At 37.9% G+C, this 18,115-nt stretch overlaps 1 protein-coding gene across 3 annotated transcripts in view; it reads right to left on the bottom strand.

The window, feature by feature from the left end:
• Nucleotides 1-18,115, bottom strand: part of PIK3R4 (phosphoinositide-3-kinase regulatory subunit 4) — a 74,037-nt gene that overhangs the window by 15,054 nt on the left and 40,868 nt on the right. For all 3 annotated transcript variants that reach the window (XR_009540662.1, XM_060149866.1, XM_060149867.1), the window contains exons 11-13: nucleotides 16,466-16,653; nucleotides 15,478-15,688; nucleotides 13,012-13,177 (exon numbers count right to left, since the gene is read on the bottom strand). Coding sequence is in view for 2 of the 3 variants with exons in the window: in XM_060149866.1 (XP_060005849.1) it covers nucleotides 13,012-13,177; nucleotides 15,478-15,688; nucleotides 16,466-16,653 (565 nt within the window). In the remaining variant the exon portion in view is untranslated. The remainder of the gene's footprint in view (nucleotides 1-13,011; nucleotides 13,178-15,477; nucleotides 15,689-16,465; nucleotides 16,654-18,115) is intronic.

Here is an 18,115-nt window from a genome sequence, read left to right as displayed (position 1 = left end):
GTTGCAGTGGTAAATGGGAGTGTTTCCTTAGTTTCTCTTTCAGATTTTTCATCATTAGTGTATAGGAATGCAAGAGATTTCTGTGCATTAACTTTGTATCCTGCTACTTTACCAAATTCATTGATTAGCTCTAGTAGTTTTCTGGTGGCATCTTTAGGATTCTCTATGTTTAGTATCATGTCATCTGCAAACACTGACAGTTTTACTTCTTCTATTCCAATTTGGATTCCTTTTATTTCTTTTTCTTCTCTGATTTCTGTGGCTAAAACTTCCAAAACTATGTTGAATAATAGTGGTGAGAGAGGGCAACCTTGTCTTGTTCCTGATATTAGAGGAAATGGTTTCAGTTTTTCATCATTGAGAACAATGTTGGCTGTGGGTTTGTCATATACGGCCTTTATTATGTTGAGGTATGTTCCCTTTATGCCTACTTTCTGGAGAGTTTTTATCATAAATGGGTGTTGAATTTTGTCAAACGCTTTTTCTTCACCTATTGAGATTATCATATAGTTTTGCTCGTTCAATTTGTTAATATAGTTTATCACATTGATTTTCATATATTGAAGAATCCTTGTATTCCTGGGATGATAAACCAGACCTGATCATGGTGTATGATCCTTTTAATGTGCTGTTGGATTATGTTTGCCAGTATTTTGTTGAGGATTTTTGCGTCTATGTTCATCAGTGATGTCGGCCTGTAGTTTTCTTTTTTTGTGGCATCTTGGTCTGGTTTTGGTATCAGGGTGATGGTGGCCTCCTAGAATGAGTTTGGGAGTGCTCCTCCCTCTGCTATATTTTGGAAGAGTTTGAGAAGGATAGGTGTTAGCTCTTCTCTAAATATTTGATAGAATTCGCCTGTGAAGTCATCCGGTCCTGGGCTTTTGTTTGTTGGAAGATTTTTAATCACAGTCTCAATTTCAGTGCTTGTGACTGGTCTGTTGATATTTTCTATTTCTTTCTGGTTCAGTCTCGGAAGGTTGTGCTTTTCTAAGAATTTGTCCATTTCTTCCAGGTTATCCATTTTATTGGCATATAGTTGCTTATAGTAATCTCTCATGCCCCTTTGTATTTCTGCAGTGTCAGCTGTTACTTCTCCTTTTTCGTTTCTAATTCTGTTGATTTGAGTCCTCTCCCTTCTTTTTCTTGATGAATCTGGCTAATGGTATATCAGTTTTGTTTATCTTCTCAAAGCACCAGCGTTTAGTTTTACTGATCTTTGCTACTGTTTCCTTCATTTCTTTTTCATTTATTTCTGAACTGATCTTTATGATTTCTTTCCTTCTGCTAACTTTGGGTTTTTTTTGCTCTTCTTTCTCTAGTTTCTTTAGGTGTAAGGTTAGGTTGTTTATTTGAGATGTTTCTTGTTTCTTGAGGTAGGATTGTATTGCTATAAACGTCTCTCTTAGAACTGCTTTTGTTGCATCCCATAGGTTTTTGGGTGGTCGTGTTTTCATTGTAATTTGTTTCTAGGTGTTTTTTGATTTCCTCTTTGAGTTCTTCAGTGATCTCTTGGTTATTTAGTAGTGTATTTTTTAGCCTCTATGTGTTTGTATTTTTTACAATTTTTTCCTGTAACTGATATCTAGTCTCATAGCATTGTGGTCAGACAAGGTACTTGATATGATTTCAATTTTCTTAAATTTACCAAGGCTTGATTTGTGACCCAAGATATGATCTATCCTGGAGAATGTTCCATAAGCACTTGAGAAGAAAGTGTATTCTGTTGTTTTTCGATGGAATGTCCTATAAATATCAACTGAGTCCACCTTGTTTAATGTATCATTTAAAGCTTGTGTTTCCTTATTTATTTTCACTTTGGATGATCTGTCCATTGGTAAAAGTGGGGTGTTAAAGTCCACTACTATGATTGTGTTACTGTTTATTTCCCCTTTTATGGCTGTTAGCATTTGCCTTATGTATTGAGGTGCTCCTAAGTTGCGTGCATAAATATTTACAATTGTTATATGTTCTTCTTGGATTGATCTCTTGATCATTATGTAGTGTCCTCTTTGTGTTTTGTAATAGTCTTTATTTTAAAGTCTGTTTTGTCTGATATGAGAATTGCTACTCCAGCTTTCTTTTGATTTCCATTTGCATGGAATATCTTTTTCAATCCCCTCAGTTTCAGTCTGTATGTGTCTCTAGGTCTGAAGTGGGTCTCTTGCAGACAGCATATATATGGGTCGTGTTTTTGTATCCATTCAGCCAGTCTATGTCTTTTGGTGGGAGCATTTACTCCATCTATATTTAAGGTAATTATCGATACGTATGTTCCTATTACCATTTTCATAATTGTTCTGGGTTTCTCTTTGTAGGTCTTTTCCTTCTCTTGTGTTTCCTCCCTAGAGAACTTCCTTTAACATTTGCTGTAAAGCTGGTTTGGTGGTGCTGTATTCTCTTAACGTTTGCTTGTCTGTAAAGCTTTTAATTTCTCCAACGAATCTGAATGAGATCCTTGCTGGGTAATCCTGGTTGTAGCTTTTTCCCTTTCATCATTTTAAATATGTCCTGCCCTTCTGGCTTGCAGAGTTTCGACTGACAGATCAGGTATTAACTTTACGGGGATTCCCCCTTGTATGTTATTTGTTGCTTTTCCCTTGCTGCTTTTAATATTTTTTCTTTGTATTTAATTTTTGATAGTTTGATTAATATGTCTTGGCATGTTTCTCCTTGGATTTATCCAAGGGGAAGTATGGGACTCCCTGTTCTTCCTGGACTTCACTATTTCCTTTCCCATGTTAGGGAAGTTTGCAACTGTAATTTCTTCAAATATTTTCTCAGTCTCTTTCTTTACCTCTTCTTCTTCTGGGAACCCTAGTATTTGAATGTTGGTGCATTTAATGTTGTCCCAGAGGTCTCTGAGACTGTCCTCAATTATTTTCATTCTTTTTTTTCAGTAGTTATTTCCACTCTTTTATCTTCCAGGTCACTAATGCATTCTTCTGCCTCAGTTATTCTGCTATTGAGTCCTTCTAGAGAATTTTTAATTTCATGTACTGTGTTGTTCATCATTGTTTGTTTGCTCTTTAGTTCTTCTAGGTCCTTGTTAAACGTTTTTTTTATTTTCTCCATTCTCTTTCCAAGATTTTGGATCATCTTTACTATCATTACTCTGCATTCTTTGTCAGGTAGACTGCCTATTTCGTTTTCATTTGTTAGGTCTGGTGGGCTTTTACCTTGCTCCTTCATCTGCTGCATATTTGTCTGTCTTCTCATTTTGTCTAACTTACTGTGTTTGTGGTTACCTTTTCGCAGGCTACAGGCTCATAGTTCCCATTGTTTTTGGTGTCTGCCCCCAGTGGGTGAGGTTGGTTCACTGGCTTGTGTAGGCCTCCTGGTGGAGGGGACTGGTGTCTGTGTTCTGGTGGATGGGGCTGGATCTTGTCTTTCTGGTGGGCAGGGCCACATCCAGTGGTGTGCTTTGAGGTGTCTGTGAACTTAGTATGATTTTAGGCAGCCTCTCTGCTAATGGGTGGAGTTGTGTTCCTGTCTTACTAGTTGTTTGACATGGGGCATCCAGCACTGGAGCTTGCTGGCCACTGGGCGGAGCTGGGTCTTAGCATTGAGATGGAGATCTCTGGCAGAGCTCTCGCTGATTGATATTACATGGGGCTGGGAGGTGTGTGGTGGTCCAATGTCCTGAACTCAGCTCTCCCACCTCAGAGGCTAAGGCCTGACACCAGGCTGTAGCACCAAAACACTGTCAGCCACATGGCTTAGAAGAAAAGGGAGAAAAAAAGGAAGAAAAGAAAATTTTAAAGTAATAAATTAAAAAAATTATTAAAATTATATTTTAAAAATACAAAAAATAGAACCAAACCAATAACCAAATCCACCCATGATAACAAGCGCTGAAGACTAAACTAAGATAAACATTAAGAATCAGAAACACATCACTCACAGATAGCAAACCCCAAGCCTACAGTTGCTCACAAAGTCCACCAATTTGGGGATGATTTGTTGTCTATTCAGGTATTCCATGGATGTAGCGTACATCAAGTTGATTGTGGGCATTTAATCCACTGCTCCTGAGGCTTCACGTAGAAATTTCCCTTTCTCTTCTTTGTTTGCACAGCTCCTGGGGTTCAGCTTTGGTTTTGGCCCCAGCTCTGTGTGTAGGTCGCCCTCAGGCATGTGTTCCCACTCAGAGAGAAGGAGATTAAATCAGTGGCTGATTAGGGGACACTTGCTCATTCAGGCCAGAGGGAAGGAGGGGTACAGTAGTTATAATTGGAATGCGGGGCGAGCCTGTGGCAACAGAGACCAGCATGACGTTGCAACAGCCTGAGGCGCACCATGTGTTCTCCTGGGGAAGTTGTCCCTGGATCACAGGACCCTGGCAGTGGCGTGCTGTACAGGCTCCCCAGAGGGTGTGGATAGTGACCTGTGCTTGCACACAGGATTCTTGGTGGCTGCAGCAGCAGCGTTAGCATTTCATGCCTGTCTCTGGGGTCCCAGCTGATAGCTGTGGCTCATGCCCATCTCTGGAGCTCATTTAAGTGGTGCTCTCTGCCTTCTGTGGGCCAACAGGGAAGGAATCCCCTCTCCTCCCGCACCCCGAAACAATGGTCTCTTACCTCTTAGGCAGGTCTAGACTTTTTCCCGGACTCCCTCCTGGCTAGCTGTGGTACACAAGCTCCCTTCAGACTGTCTTCACGCAGCCAACCCCAGTCCTCTCCCTGGTATTTGACCTCCAAAGCTGGAGCCTCAGCTCCCAGCCCCACCCGGCCCGGCGGGTGAGCAGACAAGCCTCTCAGGCTGGTGAGTGCTGGTCAGCACCAATCCTCTGTGCGGGAATCTCTCCGCTTTGACGTCTGCACCCCTACTGCTGCGCTCTCCTCCGTAGCTAAGAAGCTTCCCCTCCCCCCGGCCCAGCCCCCATCTCCACCAGTGAAGGGGCTTCCTAGTGTGTGGCAACTTTTCCTCCTTCACAGCTCCCTCCCAGTGGCACAGGTCCCGACCCTATTCTTTTGTCCTGTTTTTTCTTTTGCCCTATGCAGGTACATGGGGATTTTGTTGCCTTTTGGGAAGTCTGAGGTCTTCTGCCAGCATTCAGTAGGTGTTCTGTAGGAGTTGTTCCACATGTAGATGTATCTTTGATGTATTTGTGGAGAGGAAGGTGATCTCCACGTCTTACTCCTCCACCATCTTGAAGGTCCCTCCGTTTTTTTCTTTTTACTGCTTAAGACAGTCTATATACAGGATCATACTGTCAGCTAAGTTTTACTTCTTCCTTTTCAATCTGCATGCCTTATATTTCTTTTCCTTATCTAACCACCCCCACGGAGAACCTCCACTACAATGCTGAATGAAAGCAGTGAGAGTGGACATTCTTATCTGGCTCACCTTAGGGGAAAGCTTTCAGTCTTTCACCATCAAGTATGAAGTTAGCGGGCTTTTCATAGATGTCCTTATCAGTAGTTGTCTATAATAGTTTGTTGAATCGTTTCTACTCATAAAAGGGTGTTAGATTTTTATCAAATGTTTTATGAGAGTCTTTTGAGATCATATGTGGTCTTCATCCTTTACTCTATTAATATGATATATTCATGGATTGATTTTCATATATTGAAAAGGGTTTGCATTCTTGGGATAAACTGCACTTGGTCATGGTATATAATCCTTTATTATGTTGAATTCAGTTTACTAGTATTTTGTTCAGGATTTTAATGCCCATATTAACTATGGGTCTTGGTCTGCTGTTTTCTTGTGATATATTTATCTGGTTGTGGTATCAGGGTAACACTGGCCTTATAGAATGAGTTAGGAAATGTTCCCTCATCTATTTTTTGTAAAATTTTTTGAAGGATGGGTGTTAATTCATGAAGCATTTGGTAGAATTCACCATGAAGCCATCTCAGCCTGGGTTTTTCTTTGTGGGAAGTTTTTCTTTTACTTACTAATTTAACCTTTTGTTTTAGGTCTATCCAGATTTTCTATTTGTTCTTGATTCACTTTTGACAGGTTGTATCTCTCTAGAAATCTAATCTGCCCATTTCATCTAGGTCATTTAATTTGTTGGTATACAGCTGTTCGTAGTATTCCTCGGTACTCCATAGTAGTGTACTCAACAGTAACAACCCCTCTTCCATTCCCAATTTTAATAATTTGAGTCCTCTCCCTTTTTTTAATTGGTTATTGTAGAAAAGCTTTGCCAATTTTGATCTTCCCAAAGAACTGACTTTTGCTTTTGTTGGTTTTTCACCTTTATTTTCTATTCCCTATTTCATTTGTTTCCTCTTTAGTCTTTATGATTTCCTTCCTTCTACTTGCTTTGGGTTTACTTTCTCTTTTTTTCCTAGATTTTTAAGGTTAAGGCTAAGTTACTGATTTATGATCTTTCTTCTCTTTAAATACAGATGTGTACAGATATAAATTTCTCTTTGAACACTCCTTTAACTGCATCCCTAAGTTTTGGTATGCTGTGTTTTCATTTTCAATCATCTCAAAATATTCTCTAGTTTCCCTTTGAACCACTGCTTATTTTGCCATGTGTTGCTTAATCTCCACATACCTGTGAATTTTCCAAACTGCTTTCTGTTACTGATACCTAGTTTCATTACACTGTGGTTAAAGAACATATATGTTGATATGGCTCAGTGCCTTTAAATTTATTGAAGCTTGTTTTCTGTCCTAGATATGATTTAACCTGGAAGTGTTCCATGTGCCCCTGAGAAGAATGTGTATTCTGCTGTAGCTGGGTAGAGCGTTCTATAGTTGTATGTTAGAGCTGGTGGGTCTGCAGTGTTGTTCAAGTCTTCTACTGCCTTGTTGATCCATCTATATAATGAAAGCAGAGTACTGAAGTCTCCAACTATTACTGTTGAATTGTCTATTTTCCCCTTCAATTCTGTCAGTTTTTTCTCCATTCGGGGGCTCTGCTGTTAGTGGCATTTGTTTGTAATTGCTATGTTTCCCTGACACGCTGATGCTTTTGTCATTATAAAATGTCCTTGTCTGTCTCTAGTGTCAATTTTTGTGTTAAACCTTATCCTGTCTGATATTAGCATAGCTGCTCCAGCTGTCTTTTAGGAACTGTCTGCATGAAGTATCTTTTTCTTCAGTCCTTTTACTCTCACGCTGTGTCTTTGAATCTAAAGTGTTGTCTCTTTGGACAACACATAGTCATATCATATTTTGTCATACTTTCTGCCAACTCTGCTTTTTTACTACATTTAATGGAATTACCAATAAGGTAGGACTTATGTGTGACATTTTGCTATTTGTTTTCTCTGTGTCTTACATGGTTTTTTTTTTTTTTTTGGTTGTTGTTGCTCTTCTATTCCACCACTGCTGCCTTCTTTTGTGTTAAAAAGATATTTTCTAGTACACCATTTTGATTCCCTAGTTTCTTTTACTATGTGTTTTTGTGTTTTACTAAATGTTCTTAAGTGTTTCTTTCAGTGGTTTCCCTGGGAAATACAATTAACGTCTAAAAACAATCAGATTAATACCAACTTTGCTCCAATATATCTGTTCCCTCCTCCCCTGTCTGTACTATTAACGTAATACAAATTACACCTTTATATATTATAAGCCCATCAATACAGTTTTATAATTATTTCTTTATATAGTCTTCTCTCAAATCAGACAGCAGGTAAAAAGAATTACAGAAAAAAATAATTTGTACTGTCTTATATTCACTCATGTATCTACCTTTACCCCATGCTCTTTATTTCCTCATGTGGTTCAAGTTAGTCTCATATCCTTTCCTTTCAGCACAACAGATTCTTTTTAGTATTTCTTTTAGGGAAAATCTGCTAACAATAAATTCCCTATTTTTATTTAACTTGGAATGTCTTAATTTCTCCTTTGTTTCTGAAAGACAATTCTGCTAGATATAGAATTATTGATTGACACTCTTTTTCTTTCAAGACTCTGAATACATCATCCCACTGACTTCCAGGCTCCATCATTTTCTGATGAAACGTCAGCTGTTAACCTTACTGAAGATCCATTGTACGAGATGAGTCACATTTCTCTGCTGCTTCAAAATTTTCTGTCTTTCATCAATTTGCCTATAATGTCTCTAGTATGGCTCTCTTTGATCTTTATCCTACTTGGAGTTTGTTGGGCTTCTCAGATGTGCAGATTAATGTTTTTTGTCAAATCTGGGGGAGTTTCAAACACTTTTTCTTCAAATATTCTTTCTGCTCCTTTTTCTCTCTCCTTGCCTTCTGGGACTCCTATCATGTGTATGTTGGTTCCACAGGTCTCTGAGGCTCTGTTCAGTTTTCTTTATTCTTTTTTAGTTTTCATACCTCTGAATGGATGTCAAACTGATCTATCGTCAAGTCCCTGGTTTATTCTCTTGCCAGTTGAAATCTGCTGTTCAGTCCTAAATTTTTCATCTCAGTTACACTTTTCAACTCCAGGATTTCTGCTTATCATTTCTATCCCTTTGACATTATCTATTTGTTGAGACATTTTTCTCATACTTTCCTTCCAACCCTTTAGACATGGTTTCTTCTAATTCTTTGAACATATTTTTAGTCACTAATTTAAAGTCATTGTCTAGTAAGTCCAACGTCTGGGCTCAGTGAGGTACTGTTTCTATTACCTGCATTTTTTCCTGTCTATAGGACACACTTTCTGATTTCTTTGCTTGACCTGCAATTTTTGTCCAAAACTGGACATTCTAATTGATATGTATCAACTTCGGAAATAATATACCAATGTTGTTGCTGTTTGTTTAATGATTTGCCTGGACTAATTCTACAAAGTCTGTATTCTCTCTCATGTGTGGCCACTGAACTCTTTGTTCAGTTAGATCAGTGGTCAGGTAATGACATTTCCTTACATCTCATGAACTGATAAGGGCTCCAGCCTTTGTTGAGGCTCTCTGTGCTCGCTGTGGCACACCTTCAGCAAAGCAGTTTACAACTTGGCCTTATCCTTCATTTCCTGCTTGCACAGAGTCTCAAGGTCAGCCAGAGGTGAGAACCTGGGGTCTCCTCAGTTCTTTCTTGGGCTTGTGCACAACTGTGCAAGTGCATGTGGTCTTACACATATCCATGAATACATCCAAACTTTTCAAAAGGCCCCTATTGATATCTTACTCTTCCTTTAAAGTTTTTTGTCAGCCTCTTATGAGCTACAACTGGGAATGCCACCTCAGAGAGCTGCAATGTTAAACAAATACCACCAATAATTTCAACAAATGCCCTATGGGTAGAGTTTTTCTCCAAGAACAAGGCAACGGTCAGGTGAAATAAAGATAGGCCCTGATTATGGAGCTTTTCAGCAAGCTGGTCAAATAGTGACAATTCTCTGGAGATGGGGTTTTGGGGGAGTTCCAAAGCCATTACAACCCTACCAGTGGCTACATAGCTGTTGGTTTTCATAGTTACTGTAGTTGTGGGACTTAGTCTTCAAAGCCATCACAGAGCTTGGTAGTGGGGGATGAAACTGGGACCACATACATGGCTCACTGTTCTGAGAGTCAGCTGTTTTTCTTGAATAACAATTTTCAGATTGATGTAGGACTTTTATTTCTAGAATTCTGAAAAAGTTGATTTTGACAGTTTTTACCAGTGTTCTCACTGTTTTTATAGAGGAACAGATTTTTTTAAAGTCCTTACTCTGTCATTCTAAAAACAGAAACCCTACCTGGGTTCTTAAACCTACTTCTCAAACCTATATTTCCACACACTGTATCAATATATTCCATATCAAAAAATGTATTTCCACAACAATCACTTATTTATCCATTTTCACCCCCTACTGTTGAACTTTTGGTCTGCTTCCAGTTTTTTACAATTAAAAAGAAAGCCAATCTGAACAGCCTTAAAACTAAATCTCTGAGTTTATTCTTAGTATCTCCTTAGGATATGTACATCATAAAGGCTTGTAATATATAATGTCCAAAAGCCCTCCAGAGATTATGGATGTATGAACTATACTTCACCAAAGGGCACTGTGTGAGAACACTCAAATGCTTTACTAGGCTTTCATGCCACTTGGTTTTTTTACTGCATTTGAGAGCTGTTTATAAGCCCCTTTCTTAAACCCTCTCTTCTGTTGCAGTATGACATAACTTAAATGGCTTCTTCTCCCTTCTTTTCTGACTACTCGCTTCCTGTCCCCAAAATTCAATTTTGTAAAATTCAGGCCTCAAGCCTCCTCAGGTCTTTATAGCCCTTTAGTTCAGCGTAGTGATAGCACTCAAAAATTTCAGCTTCCAACACCATCTATGACTCTAAAATATGTAATCTTAACACTGATAACTTTCTTGCACATGCTTCATATTGTTTCAACTCTTCATTGGGACAAAACTCCACTTAGATGTTTTACCATCAAATTCAGCAAGTATCAAATACATCAATCTTCCCTAAAACTGAGAAGCTAAATGAGCCAAAAATGGGGTTGCACAAAAAGTGTATATGGAAAAGACAGTTTAGAATACTACAAAGGATTAAATTGAAAAATATCTATGTAAAAGTGTAGAAAAACAGCAATTTTTCAAGAATTAGTCCACAGGGGACAAACTAAAAGTTTAAGTCAAATAAGAAAGAGGAAAATGGCAGAGCCAAGATCCAGATGGCCTAAATCACGAATCCAAATTCAATGAGAAAGTAAGAATTGGAAACTGGGTGGTCAGCCAACATAATGCATAAGGGAAAAGCCTCAGTAGTCAGAATGTACTAGTAGATTTCCTAAGAAAATATAATATCACTTCTGCTGCTCTTTCCCAGCCACCAGCTGCTCCCCACATGGTTCTAGCAATAATAATGGCCTCCTTCTCCCTCATCAGTTCACAAAGTCATGTGATGAAGGCAACACTTTCTATTCCCTTCCCCTCCTCCCCTCCCTGGACCTAGAATGAAGCACCTCCAAGCCAAGGCCTACTGCAGTCCACAAACAAGAGAGCAGGTATTACAGCAAAGCAAGAGAGCAGCTGTGGCCAGAGGGAACCCAATCTCCTAATCATCATACAAACTTCCCAAAGACTACAGTTACTGTCAGCTAAATTGCTGCATTTTCTGGTATACCACTGCCTAAAATATGACACTGGGATACAGAAGGCATGGCTCTGTGATAAAGATCATTTGGTATTAACAAGAGAGGTTTTTGCAAAGTTAAGTTTACTCCAGTCAATTAAACTCACCCTCCTAATAAAAGCAATAATGAATGCAACTAACGATGATAGTAACAAAGAATCATTTGGAAAATAATATTCAGAAGAGGTTTTTAAAATATTAATCAAAATGCTAATAATGGTGGGGGAAAATCAAAAGAATGGTTGTAGGCAGGGAAGAGGCAGGGATTTCATGCAAAGGAACATGAGGGTTCGTCCTGGTTACATCTGTATCTTGAGTGTGGTTTAAGCTGCACAGGTGTGTGTATTTGCTGGAACTCATGGAACGTTTAAGATCTGTGTACTTCACAGAGTATGAATTTTATACCAAAAAAGAAAAGGAAAAATATAAACAAATATTAACAATATTCATGCTGAAGTTTTTAGGGGAAGTCTCCTCATGTCTACAACTCACTTTGAAACACATTTTTAAAAGACGAATTGATAAGAGGATGGATAATTATATGACATAGCAAATATAGTAAAATTATTAATTATTTAGAATCTAGCAGCAAGCATATGCTTGTTCACTGCAAAACTCAACTTTACTTGAGGTTTGAAAATTTCATAATAAAATATGGACAAAAAATTGCTACATGGAGCCAGGATTCTTTTACTGGTTTTCGATTTATGTTCTTACCAATGCAATGCCAAGACAGAATGAACACGAAAAAGAATTAAGCATGTTGTAAAAATATAGAGCTCTTTTTAAAAAATAAACAGAACAAAATCATATCAGGTTGATAAGGAGTAAACTTTTTAATTATTTTAGTTTATCAAAGATATTTTGTTGTTTGACCATTTTGTAGTTAACTCTGGTCAATGAACTGATAAGGAGAAAAGCACCAAAGGTTCCCCACATCTTTTCATGTACATAAGATTCAATTTTGATTTCTAGTAGCTTTCTTTTCAGATCCAGACCAAACTAGGCACAGAACAAATATGAATATCAAGTAGGGAGATAACTATAAAGTTGTACAAACCTAAAATAATTCTTATAATCCCACTTATCATAATCACATCATGCATATTTGAAGAGTCTTAAAGATTTCAATAATTACTTCTCTCTTGACTACTCCAGTGGGTCATGTTACAATATGTGTTGTCCTTACACAGCTGGACACTCCATCATTTTCTGACTCTTCCCATATGCTCATACTCCCTCTAACCCATTCAGCAAATCTTGATGGCTCCACCATCAAAACATACCCAGAATCTGATCATTTCCCACTACTTCCCCCTCTCGCTCCATTACAGAAAAAGCCTCCTAATACTTCTGCCCTGCACCTCTTCAGTCTATTCTCAACACAAGAGCCAGAGTAATTCTGTGGAAGTTTAATTCAGATCATGTCTCTCCACCGCTCAGGACTGTCCAAAGGCTCCCATCTCACTCAAAGTCAAAGTCCAAGTCCTTCACAATAGCCTGCAAGGCCCTGTATAATTCGGGCCCTCTGACCCTCTTTCCCACTCACACAGACCTTTCTGCTCTTCCTCAAACATGCCAAACATCTTTCTGCCTCAGAACCTCTGAAGCCCCTGTGTCTGCTGCCTAGAATGCTCTTCCCCAAGACATCCACATGGCATTTTATCTCACCTTTGTCAGGTCTCTCCTTAAATGACATCTTCTCCGTGAGGCAGCAGATGAGTTCTTTAAACTCTACTCTACCCAACCTACTGCATTCTCTCTCTTTTTGCCAAATTTTTCTCCATAATGTATTTTACCATCTAATACACTATATGTTTTACTTATTTACACTGTTTATTGTCTGTCACCTCCCACTAGAAGGAAAGCTCCACAGAACATGTATTTGTGTCCATTTATCATTACTGTATCGCTGGTACCTAAAATAGCACCTGTCATGGAATGAGCACTCAATAAATACTTGCTGACTGAATGGATGGATGATTGGACTCTCCACCTATGCATAGGTTACCTGGTGGTGGTGGTCTTCCCCTCCATCTTCTGACTGTTCCAGATTTTCACTGTGCCATCATTTGAACATGAGGCAAAAAGTGAATGTTCGTCAGAGACTCTAATGCGGTTCACAGCAGATTTGTGTTCATGAAGATGTGCAACTAGTAGCCCCTTAGGCCGCCACCCTAAGGAAAAGCAAAGGAGTGTGTCTTAAGTTGCAGTTTACAAACACAATCTTTCCTTCACCCCCAGCTACAAGCACCAACAGCCAACAGGAGAACAATCATAAGAACTAAACAAAGGGTCCCAACAGCTAGCCAGTTCAGAGTGCCCTACTGGACTATGACAGATACTATCGCCTATGGAGAAAGACACCCATGTTCACATAGCCTTAGAAAGACTGCACTGGGCCCTTCTCCAGTGTCTGAGAAGGCACAATAGTCACCTGCTACCCAGAAAAACCCTGACTACTTGTTTAATAGCAAGAGGTAATGACTACCCTGACCTAGAGAAATCAGGCACTAGGGAGGCAGCCTAGTCCTGAAAGCCTCGAACACCCACCACACCCTCATGTGTGACCTTGGGGTACTTATTTAAACTCTGTGAGCTTCAATTTACTCAAACGTAAAATGAGGGGGAAATTACTTAACCCAAAGGATGACTGTATTGGTAAATGAGATATAAAGAGTCTAACACTGTCCCAGGGCCACAGTAAACACCCAAATGTTGATTTATTTCTTCCCTACCTGCAATCATTTATTCTGTGATATCAACAGGTTGGTATAAACAGTACTATAAATTATAGCCTCAGAATGCCCAAGGATTTTCTAGTACTTTCTTTATGACATCTATACATTTCTGTTTATGTATATTCTTTTTGTGTATAATTAATTTCCTCTAATAAATTATAAATTCCCTGAGGCCAGAGAACTGACTATGTCTTATTCATTCTGAATCATTCACAATACCTAGCATAGGTCTTTGCATATAACAATCTTCAATGTTTGATAAATAAACTTTTATATTAGGCATAACATTTAATAATATTTAATATTAATCAATTTTAAAATAAAACAAAACAGAAAGCTATGCTGAAGATTATACTGTATTGGGAGCAGCACTGTGCCTAATTAAGTAATAATAAAGTCATTTTAAAATCAACTTATTTCTTTTACTAAGAAACAAAAATGAAACCAAGACCACTGCCCAACCTGGCATACTCAACGATAGAAAAATGTTTCCCCTTGGATCTCTAGCTCAAATGTGTGGAAAGAACAGCTGAATGCGATTTCTAAGGAGGATATGCTGAATTTGAGAATAATCAAAAACACTTTGCCATGAAGTCTAGATAATCTAGCAGGCTAGGTTGAACATTTCCCCCTAGAGAAAATCAATTTCACACAACCACTCAAGTGTGGAAAGAAAAAATCAGAAGCCCAACAGTCACTGCACATTTCCTGAACCACAAAATCTGACACCTTTTCTGGGATTACTGAATAAAATGTATAGCTCCATTTTAAAATGCCACTTATAAAGACAGATTCTATCATAAAATAGTGTGTGGTCAACTTTTTTTGTTTTTAAAGCAGGGCTGGTAAATCATATTGAACTATATTACAGAAACTTAAACATTCCAGGATATTTATTTTCATAAAAAAAATTTATGTGACTAAAGATGCCACTTACCACTTAATAATATTTCTAAAATCTTTAAACCATTGCTCTCCACCAGAATTTTCCCTGAGTTCACAATGGAAGCCCGTGGGGATTCACATGACTTTTCAGTCTCTGCACATAAGCACACTATACATTTCTTCTCAGTTTTCAAGCTACATTTTTATTATTAAAATCTATACAGAAACTCATTAAAAATGTTTTTAAAAATCTGCCAATCCAATATCAAAGACTAGCTCTACCATATAACACTAGGCATGTCTGTTAACACAGTGAGATACAATTTTCATCTGAAATATCTCTAAGTTTCTTCTAAATCTTCTCAGAATACAGAAGTGCTTTCCCCAAAATCTTAATGTTGATGATTGCTCAGTGATGGTTATAGGTGACTTTGTTTTCTTTCTAAAGCACCCATTATTTTCTAAATGTTTTTACCTTTTTGTTTAAATAAAATTAATATTAAACCCTTCAGAAATATAAAGCCAGAATTTAAGAAGCCTGACATTCAATGAGAAAGTGGCATGACACTAAGCAGGTAGGTAAAACCTAGTACTCTAAATGGGGAACATGGACCACAGACAGGACAAAACAGTAGGTTACTGGCCTAAAAGGCACTGCCACAGCTAAGAAGATCCAAATTTCACAAATAATGACTTGGGATTTCTCACTTATTGGTTCTTCGTGTGGGCTTTCAAAGTGACAGTTTTGTTCCCACTTCCTTTGCCTTGTAACTGATTATCAGTTTCTTCCATCAGATTCCAGTCTCTGGCACCTGGGCTGGAATACAACTACCTATCAATGGCACATTTACCAGGTGGTGGCGGTTTACTCTCCCACTCAGCATTTTCCATCATCTGCTTAGCTATCCTCTCGGCATTACACTGCTCCCGTTTCTGTTGTATGAGTTGCTGAAGCTCAGTTTTACACGTTGTGATCCGAATCTGGTAGGTGGACGGTAAAATTGTACTACTTAAAACCTGTATTGTTGGTTTTCTATTTTGGACGTTTGTCACTTCTGGAACCTGCAAAACAAAAAGAATATACATATTTGTGTCACAAGCAAAGTGTATTTGATGATAAAAATGCACCCATGTTCTCTCTATTCATTACACCAGCCTTCTGTCCTTATTAATGTACCAATTTTTAAATCCATTTAAATACAAGGACATTTTTTTCAATGAAAGTCTAGTTTAAATGCAGTTTAACCACAAGTTCCAGGACTCTATATTTTAAAAAAATTATCAGTGTAGCAATAATGTTAAACAAAAATCCTCATTAATTTAACTGAAGAGAATTTTAATTTATCAGTTGGTTCAATTCATATTTTTCAATTAAAATATAATTGGCTAGGGAAGAGTTACCTCAAATTACAAACTTACTTCAAATATATCAAAATCATGATGACATTTCTCACACAGAGCAAACTTGGGCCTTTTCCTCCCAGAAGTATTTTTGCTATTTTACAGATATAATTATGTTATATTAGAAGAAGAATAAGAAGATTTTAAAGGTTCACTGCAGCCTAATTAGAATAACAGTTTATAATGACATCTTCAACCCACAGTTTCAGACCACTTTATTGGTGAGTACTCTAAAACGAGACCTTTTTGGTGCTTTCAATACTAGACCTCCCCTTAGCTATAAAGTTAAAGATAAACCTCTCTTAGAAAGAAACAGATCCTCCCTAAAGGAGAAGTCACTGTATTGATTTTTCCAGTACAGTACACAGCCTTTAAACATCCAAAACAGTAGAATGGGATCCAAAGACAAAAGGTGCTCTACTGCCTGGATGATGATACCTGTGGAGAAGTCGACAAAGGGGCACAAATGCCAGCAGAGGACTCGGAACGAGGCGGCTTCCCAGCCTGAATCACCTCCTGGTCACTCCCTTTAGGTAGGGCCTGTGGGATGCTTGGTGGTTCCAGTGACCCAAACATGCTTTTCCACTCTTCATTTACATTTGAGTCTTGTTTTACATGTTTTCTAGCTATGAAAAAAGATTCAGAATAATCTACAACAAATATGTGCTTTTATTGCTCTTTGTGGGGGGAGGGGGACAGCAATGGACTTCATGTGCTATTTGTTCTTTATGACGGCCAATTTATTTATATTTACATATAAACTTGTTAGCTCTCATTTCATCTCTGGGGCAGATGGACAGATGCACTCTTTCAACAGTGTTAATAATTAGACCTAATTGCTTCCTAGTTTCCCAAGGCTAGCTCAATTTCAACTAACCACTTTATCTGAAGAACCAACAACAAAAACAACTTTTTCAAATGTCACTGACCACACTGCTAAATATGACCTCTCTATATCCAGTATCAGTTACATGGGGGGGAAAAAAGAATAAAAAGTCAATTGCAATACGGTCACCTCCTGACTACAGATAGATGAGAAACGCTTTTTTCAAAAACTCTGATTATAAAAAGTACACTAAGTAACAAAGTTTTGGCATTCCAATATGTAGCATGAATTGCTCCCATAACTTTGTAAACCTCATAAACTATAAAGTTGAATGATATATTACTATATTATTTTGCAAAAATTAAATAATACATACTGTTTCACAACTTGCTTTTTCTCCTAATTAATTAATACAGCTGAACATTTAACCATTCTCCTATTAATGGACATTTCAATTATTTCCTTTTTCACTGAGAACATTCTTATACATATTTCTTCACATGTCTGTCAGCGTTTCTATGAGAAATTTCCAATGGTGAGTCAAATAGTAAAAAAAAAAAAGAATATGTTCAATTTATAATCTCACCAACAGTGAGTGAAAATGCCCATTTCCCTGCCCCCTTGCTAACACAGGCATCATCAGTCTTTGCTAATCACATAGGCAGAGAATGGCATCTCATTTCTATTTGCATTCATTTAATTGTTGACCTTTCAAACATGTGTATTTCTATTCTTCTATCACTTGTATGTTCAAATCCTTCCCTATTTTTCTTTCGGATGCTTGCAGTTTTTCTTATTAACCTGTATGAATACTTTACATTTTATGGCTGCAAACCATTAATAATTAAGTTGCAAATACTTTATTCCAAGTTCAGCAGTTAGAAGTTTTTTTAAATGTAATTCGTCAGCTGCCCTCAAAATCTGATACTGGAAATAGAGGGATCTTAAAATAGAGGGATCCATGTGCTTGGAAGTGAGTGTATCTCCAAAAAGGGTTAAAGGAAGAATGCGTGAGATCTTAAAACCCTCACACAGAGTCAATGTCACTGTCACAAAAGCCGACAGTTTTAAATCTCAAGACTTCAAATGGTGAAGGTGTCTCTAGTCTCTCCTTTGCAAGACTATTCTTTTCAATTCACTGGGCGTTACCTACTAGCGACAAGCTAGGAAACTTTACCTCATTTCATATAGACTATTGGCCTTGGGTTGGTGTTTAAAGGACTAAAAAACAGAATTTCACCTTCAATCATATACTTCCACAG

This window comes from Lagenorhynchus albirostris, chromosome 5 (genome assembly GCF_949774975.1).
Source record: "Lagenorhynchus albirostris chromosome 5, mLagAlb1.1, whole genome shotgun sequence".
Taxonomy (NCBI): Eukaryota; Metazoa; Chordata; class Mammalia; order Artiodactyla; family Delphinidae; genus Lagenorhynchus; species Lagenorhynchus albirostris.
This window is presented reverse-complemented; position numbering and strand designations above follow the sequence as displayed.